Source organism: Scylla paramamosain, chromosome 9, assembly GCF_035594125.1.
Source record: "Scylla paramamosain isolate STU-SP2022 chromosome 9, ASM3559412v1, whole genome shotgun sequence".
NCBI lineage: Eukaryota > Metazoa > Arthropoda > Malacostraca > Decapoda > Portunidae > Scylla > Scylla paramamosain.
This window is the reverse complement of record NC_087159.1, coordinates 24,562,501-24,572,500: the sequence shown is the minus strand read 5'-3', so window position 1 is coordinate 24,572,500 and position 10,000 is coordinate 24,562,501. Positions and strand designations below refer to the sequence as shown.

Here is a 10,000-nt window from a genome sequence, read left to right as displayed (position 1 = left end):
AATCGGTTTCTCCTCTCCAGACTCCAAACGGTGTGCAAGGACTGCTCCCAATCCGTATGGTGACGCGTCACAGGTGAGCAGGAGGGGCTTGCTGCTGTCATAATGCACCAACACCTTGGAGCTCGCCAACAGTTGTTTCGATGTGGCAAGGGCACGCTGCTGTTCTGGTCCCCATTGCCATTCCACGTCCCGTTGCAGTAATCTGTACAAGGGAGCAAATACTGTGGAGAGATTAGGAATGTATCTGCCATAATAATTAACAAGCCCCAAATACGCCTTTAGTTCAGTGATGTTGCTTGGTGTGGGTGCCTTTATAACAGCTTGAACCTTGTCCTCGGACGGGTGCAGCCCTTCCGCATTAATTTTATGTCCTAAATATGTTACTTCTGGTGCCTGAAACACACACTTCTTTAACTTCAGTTTCACCCCCGCGTCATCCATACGCCTCAAAACTTCTGTCAGGTTACTCAGATGTTCCCTTTCCGTCTTCCCTGTCACTAATACATCATCCAAGTACACCACCACGTGAGGGATACCTTGCAGTAAGTTCTCCATAACTCTCTGGAATATTCCTGGCGCCGAGGAGACTCCGTATGGTAAGCGATTATATACGAATAACCCCTTATGTGTATTTATCGTTACATATTTTTTTGATTCCTCTTCCAGTGGTAGTTGTGAATAAGCATGTGACAGGTCTAATTTTGAAAAAGTCTTCCCTCCTGACAAATTTGCTAATAAATCCTCAACCTTCGGTATCGGGTAACTGTCCACTCTAGACACGCGGTTCACAGTCATCTTGTAGTCCCCACAAATACGTATGGATTTGTCTCCCTTAACTATCGGGACTATTGGCGCCGCCCACTCTGAGAACTGCACAGGTTCAATTACTCCATCGTTAACTAGCCGTTCCAACTCGTGCTCCACTTTGTCTTTCAAGGCGTAGGGCAACGGGCGAGCTTTGAAAAACTTGGGTTGTGCCTCCTTATCCACATGTAGGGTCGCCTTTGTGTTTCTGATGAGACCCAACTCCTCTTTGAAAACATTACTAAAACTGCGAATGACCTTATCACACTCTGACCGACAACTATAAACTGCAGCCCAGTCTAGCTTAATTTGTTTCAACCAGTTTCTCCCCATCAAACTCGGGCCGTCTCCATCCACTACCACCAACGGCAGAACTTTCGACTGGTTGTTATAATTAACCTCCACATTCACTTCCCCCATCACTTTCAATAAGTCTCCACTGTAGGTGCGTAACACTACGTCGGAATACTCGAGCACCGGCTTGCACGTATCCTTCCAGCTTTCTTCATACACTTTCTGACTTATAATGGACACCGCAGCACCAGTATCCACTTCCATGGGAATAGCCACCTTGTTAACTTCTGGGTGAACAATCACAGGTGGTTCACGAGCCCCCCGCACTGTATACAAGGTGTATTCTTCCCCAGTTGTCTCACCGTCCTCCTCTTCACCCTCAATCTTGTGCATTTTCCTTTCCATGTCTGCTTTATTTCGACACATCCTTGCCAAGTGTCCCACTTTCTTACATTTAAAACAGGTAGCACGTGCAAAATGACAGCTAGGAGCCACATGCGGACCCCCACACCTGTAGCACTGTGGTCGAGGATTCGTTCGCACCCACGGTGTCTCTTGAATTTTTCTTCCTTCCCCGCGCCTCTCCTGAATCTTGTTCACTTGACTGCTGCGGTACTCCCCAGCCTGTTGTAGGTCTTCAGTGTCTTTTGCCGCAGCCTCCATAGCCAGAGCAGTTGCCTCTGCCTTCTTGAAGTCCAAATTCCCATCTGCCAACAACCTTGCTTGTATTTTTCGGTCGTCAATTCCACACACCAGACGATCTCGTAACATGTCAGGTAGTTGGTTTCCGTACGCACAGTGCTCCGCTAATTTCCGAAGGTCAGTAATGTAAGAAGACACAGATTCAGTTGGTTGCTTGAATCGTGAGTTGAATTTGAAGCGCTTCATGATTACTGACGGTTTCGGGCACATGTGATTCTCCAACAGCACTTTGAGGTCACTGTACGACTTGTCGGCTGGCTTCTCTGGTAGGCAGAGTGACCTTATCACTTCGTAGGTTCTTGCTCCACAAACAGCCAATAAAGTAGATTTCTTTTTTTTCTCTTCAATAATGTCGTTGGCTTCAAAAAAATGCTCCAGCCGCTCCACATATTGAGTCCACACCTCGGCATCCTGGTTAAATTCTTCTACTTTGCCAATAGATCCCATCCTCGTCGCCAATGTAATAACTGCAGGATTGAGACGTAGTAAGAGATGGACTCCAGGGGTAACAATGTATTAAGGAGCGGCTACCCGCTTGCCGGCTGGAGCTGAACTGGCTCCATACAGAGAGAAGCTTCCGAAATCAACTAGTATGAACTAATACATAAACCAATACATGAAGCAGTGAATGACAAGTAGTACTTTGGTAGTAACAATTATAACAATGACTATCCTCAATTATGAACATTTCGAAAATACTGCTATAAATGCTTGCCAAAATGCGTTTCCACACGCTCAAATATGTCTATGTTTGTTTAATTTTGGCCAGTCATTATACCGGAAAATATAGGAGGTTGGATTTCAAATCATATACAGTAAAGATGGTGCAATTAGGCAATTGCACCTCGGAGGAGGAGGCAGTAGACGGAGGACGAGGCAGTAGACACCTGCCGAAACGATAATTACTCCCAGTGAGATCTAAAGCACTGTTCAGGGGGTGCTGTGAACTTATCATTAAACCCAGCTGTGACCTCACTGAACGTTTCCTTTTGCGTCTCACAACACAAGGGGGCAGTCACAGCCTGCCCTCTAAAGACAACTCCCTTCCTCCACACAAAACTACAAGCACCTAATAACACACACCCTTCAATCAAAAATTTCAAAATTATCATGGCGACTCCTACACCAGCCTCGGAGTCCCCATCTGGGGAGGGGACCATAAATGTCCCCAGGTCGTACTGCCTTTCTGCCGACGACCCTAAGTGTCTTGACACACCCCTCAACTTTTTCTTCATTAACTTCTGCAACATTCGCGGTCTAAGATCTAATTTTCAATCTGTAGAACACCACCTCTCCTCTTCTAAACCTCATCTTCTTTTCCTCACTGAAACTCAGGTGTCTGAGGCAACTGACAGTAGCCCCCTTTCTGTTCCCTCCTACTTTCTCTATCCTCATTTTCGATCCAAAGCTGGATGTTGTGTTTATGTCCGAAACGATTTAACCTGCTCTCGTGCCCACGCTCTTGAATCTTCCGAGTTTTCCACCATCTGGCTACGACTACAGAGTCACTCTCAAACAAAATTTATCTGTGCTGTATACCTTTCACCTAACTCCTCTGACTATAAGAAATTCTTTGACTACTTAACTTCCAAAGTGGAGCACATTCTAACCCTCTTCCCTTTTGCACAGATCTCCATTCTTGGAGACTTCAATGTTCACCACCAGCTTTGGCTTTCCTCTCCCTTCACTGACCATCCTGGTGAACTAGCCTTCAACTTTGCTATCCTCCACGACCTAGAGCAATTGGTGAAACACCCTACTCGTACTCCTGACCGTCTTGGAGATACGCCCAACATTCTTGACCTTTTCCTGACCTCTAATCCTGCTTATGCTGTCACCCTTTCTTCTCCGTTGGGCTCCTCCGATCACGATCTCATATCTGTATCTTTTCCTATCGCTCCAATCCCTCCTCAGGATCCCCCTAAGTGAAGATGCCTCTGGCGTTTTGCCTCTGCTAGTTGGGGGGACCTGAGGAGGTATTTTGCTGATTTTCCTTGAAATGACTACTGCTTCCGTGTCAGAGACCCGTCTTTGTGTGCTGAGCGCATAACAGAGGTGATAGTGTCTGGCATGGAGGCGTACATTCCTCACTCTTTTTCTCGACCTAAACCTTCCAAACCTTGGTTTAACACAGCTTGTTCTCGTGCTATACATGATAGAGAGGTGGCCCACAAAAGGTACTTAAGCCTTCCATCACCAGAATCTCATGCACTTTATATTTCTGCCCAGAACCATGCCAAGTCTGTTCTCCAACTTGCCAAAAATTCCTTCATTAACAGAAAGTGTCAAAACCTTTCAAGATCTAACTTTCCTCGTGACTTCTGGCATCTAGCCAAAAATATCTCCAATAACTTTACGTCTTCTTCTTTCCCTCCTTTATTTCAACCAGATGGCACCACTGCTATCACATCTATTTCTAAAGGTGAACTCGTCGCTCAAACCTTTGCTAAAAACTCTACCTTGGACGATTCTAGGCTTGTTCCTCCCTCTCCTCCACCCTCTGTCTACTTCATGCTACCTATTAAAATTCTTCGCAATGATGTTTTCCATGCCCTCGCTGGCTTAAATCCTCGGAAGGCTTATGGACCTGATGGGGTCCCTCCTATTGTTCTCCGAAACTGTGCCTCCATGCTTGCACCTTGCCTAGTTAAACTCTTTCAGCTCTGTCTGTCAACATCTACATTTCCTTCTTGCTGGAAGTTTCCCTACATTCAGCCTGTTCCTAAAAAGGGTGACCGTTCTAATCCCTCAAACTACCGTCCTATTGCTTTAATTTCCTGCTTATCTAAAGTTTTTGAACCTATCCTCAACAGGAAGATTCTTAAACATCTATCACTTCACAACCTTCTATCTGATCGCCAGTATGGGTCCTGTCAAGGCCGCTCTACTGGTGATCTTCTGGCTTTCCTTACTGAGTCTTGGTCATCCTCTTTTAGAGATTTTGGTGAAACTTTTGCTGTTGCCTTAGACATATCAAAAGCTTTTGATAGAGTCTGGCACAAAGCTTTGATTTCCAAACTACCCTCCTATGGCTTCTATCCTCTCTGTAACTTCATCTCAAGTTTCCTTTCTGACTGTTCTATTGCTGCTGTGGTAGACAGTCACTGTTCTTCTCCTAAATCTATTAACAGTGGTGTTCCTCAGGGTTCTGTCCTGTCACCAACTCTCTTCTTATTATTCATTAATGATCTTCTAAACCAAACTTCTTGTCCTATCCACTCCTACGCTGATGATACCACCTTGGACTTTTCCACGTCTTTTTATAGACGTCCAACCCTTCAGGAGGTAAACATTTCATGCAGGGAAGCCAGAGAACGCTTGACTTCTGATCTTTTTAAAATTTCTGATTGGGGCAGAGCAAACTTGGTATTGTTCAATGCCTCAAAAACTCAATTCCTCCATCTATCAACTCGACATAACCTTCCAGACAACTATCTCCTCTTCTTCAATGACACTCAACTGCCCCCCTCTTCTACACTGAACATCCTCGGTCTGTCCTTTACTTATAATCTGAACTGGAAACTTCACATCTCACCTCTAGCTAAAACAGCTTCTATGAAGTTAGGTGTTCTGAGACGTCTCGGCCAGTTTTTGTTACCCCCCCCCCAGCTGCTAACTCTGTACAAGGGCCTTATCCGTCCATGTATGGAGTATACTTCACATGTCTCGGGTGGTTCCACTTATACTGCTCTTCTAGACAGGGTGGAATCAAAAACTTTTCGTCTCAACTCCTCTCCTCTAACTGACTGTCTTCAGCCTCTCTCATCGCCACAATGTTGCATCTCTAGGTGTCTTCTATCGCTATTTTCATGCTAATTGCTCTTCTGATCTTGCTAACTGCATGCCTCCCCCCTCCCGCGGCCTCGCTGCAGAAGACTTTCTTCTTTCTCTCACCCCTATTCTGTCCACCTCTCTAACGTAAGAGTTAACCAGTATTCTCAATCATTCATCCCTTTCTCTGGTAAACTCTGGAACTCCCTGCCTGCTTCTGTTTTTCCACCTTCCTATGACTTGAATTCCTACAAGAGAGAGGTTTCAAAACACTTATCCATCAATTTTTGACTACCGCTTTGGACCCTTTTATGAGACTGGGATTTCAGTGGGCATTTTTTTTATTGGATTTTTGTTGCCCTTGGCCAGTGTCCCTCTTACATAAAAAAAAAAAAAAAATAGGTGTAGAGTGCCAGTGGGCGAGCTTCTGTCGCCCCGGTCGTCTTTTGGGAGCATTCGAAATTTTGTTGGGTCTTGTTGCCCAGTTGATTATCGTCTCATAGTTGTTCTGCCAAACACCTGACTGTCGCCTAGTTGTCCTGTCGACTAACTGGTTCTCATTTTGTTGTCTTGTCGCCTAGTTGTCCCTGAACCCTGGTAGTCCATATATGTATTTATGTCCACTAATCATCTGTGTCAATATAAATTTTTTTTTTTCAAATCTTTGTTTTATATAGCAGTAGTAGTAGTAGTAGTAGTAGTAGTAGTAGTAGTAGCAGTAGTAGTAGTAGTAGTAGTAGTAGTAGTAGTAGTAGTAGTAGTTGTAGTAGCAGTAGTAGTAGTAGTAGTAGTACCTGTTTCTGTAATCTTACGTTCATTCTCTTCAGGAAAGACGTCAGATCGTCCAGCTACGAGAGGAACTGAGGAAAGGTCGGTTAGACTCCAAGTTGCAGTGCAAGGATCAGCTGGAGGAGATGGTGACACGGCAGAAGGAACAGATAGCCGAGCACCAGCGGCGAGCACAGTATCACAAAGAAGAGATGGAGATGCACCGCAAGGAATATGAGCACCATCTTGAGAGAATCGTCTACCACAACGACAAAGAACAAAAGTTACGGGAAAAGATGAGTAAGTTACGGGATGATGAGGAGGACTGAATATTTAACTAGTTTATTTTATTTGTTTTTTTCATCGTTAGTTATGTATTTATAAAAAGGGTGCACGCTTTTGAGGATTTTTTTCTTTTTTGTCTTGCATAATCATGTACGAAAAGATTTATTTATCTGTTATGTTACTAAAAGGACTATCAAATTAGTAAAATTAGTTTAAGGAGAAATAAAAAAAAAGAATATTCCTATTACAACATTCTCTTTTCTCCTTGTTCTTACTTTCAGGTTTATATAATTCACATTTGCAAAGAGAAACACTGGTTTTATCGGAGCACTTGAGGTTATTGTTAATTTTCGTGAAACTGGACCTTAAAACTTACCCCATGGAACAACATTCATTTTACGTGACAAGAATGAAGAGGTTCAGTAATTTTGTGAGTTTACTAAACTAATGAAAAGTGAAAACGCTGAACAAAAAGGTATTACGGCTGTCTGGCAACTCACGACAATTTCTCCTCCATGCGGCGTCACTAGGTTATAGCTATGATGAGTCTCGCCATATTTACATAACACATCAAGAATTCATTGTCCTTAATGCACCCACTACAACCCACCATACCTGGTGACGGTTGGGATCAGGCTTCAGTAGCCTCTCATCACCTTCGGTCACAAGTAAATGTTCGAGAAAGCTTGGAATGCGACACAACTGAACATCACACAACACGAACCACGCCACTGGCTGGGCAGTGCGTCGCATCGCTTCGGTTCCCTGTTTCGAAGCCGTGCAGCACTTGACTGATACATACATGTTTCATAATTCGAGAATCTTTGTAAGAACGTTTGGTACGTTACTTGTATTTAATGAGTCACCAGGAGTATTTGATAATGTAACATATTTTTCATGCAAAGGCAATCAATAGTGGTACATTGGTTTACTTATATAAAGAAAATGATGGTATTTATTTAGTGTGTGTGTGTGTATGTGTGTGTGTGTGTGTGTGTGTGTGTGTGTTACGTATATCGTCAGTTTTCTACCGATGTCGCCATCATCACCATCACTTCCATCATCGCCATCGCATTTGACAGTTATCGTTACACACACACACACACACACACACTCTCTCTCTCTCTCTCTCTCTCTCTCTCTCTCTCTCTCTCTCTCTCTCTCTCTCTCTCTCTCTCTCTCATCTTTGTCTGATGCTCGTTTCCCTTGTAATCTTTGCTGATTGCCTGAATCTGAATTTATACCGACTCGTTTTCCATTTCAGCATACATTCTAAAAATGTTCAGTTCCGTTCTACGTCCAACGCGACCTTCCCACGTTCATGAAGGTGCCAATAGCAAAACATGAAACAGAGATCAGGAACAACAAATGTACAGCCACTACGTACTTAATTTTCATCGATCAATCTGGACCATAATTATCATCGCTGAGTCATACTTGACCTAATGTCTAAACAAGAATTCCAAAGCACTCCATCGATATGTCTGCTTTAAGTGCAACTAAATTTTATATGTTGTGCCTGCTTTGCCACAGAAATTTTCTTTAGTGTCAGCAAGTCCTATGACACTTTTTTAAGGATTATTATTGATGATTTTTTTCTTCAATTCCATTGAGTTCAGGGTCAATGGAACGCAATCCGAATTCGTAAGTACGTTTCACACTGTAGTAACGCATAGTACTATACGTAGCACATCTAAATTGACTCCCATCTCCGAATTCTTTCCTGTCCCCTTCCTTCCCTCTCCCCTCAATCCTCGGGATCACAAGAGGGCAGCCGCCCAAACTGGCGAATCATTTCCAATTGTCTTGGTGGTGCGTCAGTGATGCTGCTGACGAGGAGTAACGGTCAGGTTAACGGTGCCGCCCCCAGGAGGACAGGAGGGGTTCCGGCTGACCTACATGGAGCGAGTGGCCTTGGCGGTGCGGCATCACTTTGAATAACATTACAGCTACTACTTTGGAATTCCGAGATAAAAGATTTTACTTCGCTAAATCTTCCATTACCCTCAAAATTTTAAAGCTCATTATTCATATAATATAATTGGCAGAGACCTTTCGGGTATACACTTTCCTGCGTGGAGCCTGCCTGGCCAGCTAAATTTAGGTTTAGGATGGATCTGGCTCGCGCTCCCTTCCCTCACGGAAGTCCAAACATAAACACAGACATGCCCCCAAGAGCCAAGCACGAGCACACAGGAGGGCGTCCCTAGCACCCTAGCAAGGTCAGATAACTATTTCATTTATTGAATTGTATACATCTATGTAATGGTAGAAACAGAAGCTTTTCTTTATTTAAGCCAGCAACGCACTTCACTACATAAATGAAATTACTAAAAACACATTACAATGTTAATTCGCATTGTCCACCACGTCCTTGTTAGGGTAGCAGCCATCAGCGCAGTGGACGTGAGAAGCTACCAGGAAGGGAGGCGAGGCCACGGCGGCAGATGCTGGGCGGTGTAAACACGGGGACAGATGAGGGTAGTGTTGCGTGACTGGCGTAAGGGAAGGGAGGGATGGGGCGTGGGTGCTCTAAACAGCGCTTGTCATGGTGGGCGGCCTTGTCTCGCCTCGCTAGGGTGTGGGAGCTGAAGGCGAGGCGGTGAGTGAGAGGTAGAGGGATGGCGCTGGGCAGGGGGTGTGGTTGTGGCCTAGAAAAATAATGGTGTTATGGAATGGATGCTAAACTAGGTTACCAGTGTGTTAATTGTGGCGCCATGATAGATAGGCCGAGTGAAGAGAAGGGCCTGGTGAAGAGAAGGAGTGATGATGGCGAGGTGGTGGTGAACAAAGTGGTTTGGTGGTGACCAGGAGGGTGGGTAATGGCGTGGTGATGACGAGGTGACGCTTGAACGATACACTGAAATGGACGCCAGTCTGGCAATTTGTTTTGGTGATGAGCCGTGCAGTGGTCAGGCAGGAGGGAGAGTTGTCTATGAGTGCAGCACTAAGACGCATGAAGAGAGGACAAGCTTCAACAGACCCGTATGGTCTTATGAGGCTGTATGCGATGAGCAAGAATGAAACACAACCATGACAAGATAATTGGAGACGTGACAGGACAGATAAAGGTTGTGAATCTCACTGAACCCTCGTCCCATACACTCACCCCTGCTTTCTTCGCGACCTTTCATTAGTCTTTAGGAGTTTTACGCACAACTCTTACAGACCATGAAAACAATAATAATGATATATAAATAAGCTAATTAACAAATAAATAGAATAAGTGCATCTAAATACAAATACGAGTAATGATATGAGTAGTTCCTATAAGATTAATTATACAGTACCTGTCTTAGCTTTTATGATATTGCTCTACACTTGCATACATAAGTTTTCATTGGAGAAGACGAAACCTCGAGGAAGAAAATACTCA

The 10,000-nt window shown here is 44.3% G+C and overlaps 1 protein-coding gene across 2 annotated transcripts in view; it reads left to right on the top strand.

Annotated features, from left to right (window-relative positions):
* LOC135103310 (ATPase inhibitor, mitochondrial-like) overlaps nucleotides 1-6,868 on the top strand; it is a 10,606-nt gene extending 3,738 nt beyond the window's left edge. For both annotated transcript variants that reach the window (XM_064009340.1, XM_064009338.1), the window contains one exon: nucleotides 6,399-6,868. In XM_064009340.1, the coding sequence (XP_063865410.1) occupies nucleotides 6,399-6,668 (270 nt within the window). In that variant the 3' untranslated portion in view covers nucleotides 6,669-6,868. The remainder of the gene's footprint in view (nucleotides 1-6,398) is intronic.
* The last annotated feature ends 3,132 nt before the right edge of the window (nucleotides 6,869-10,000 follow it).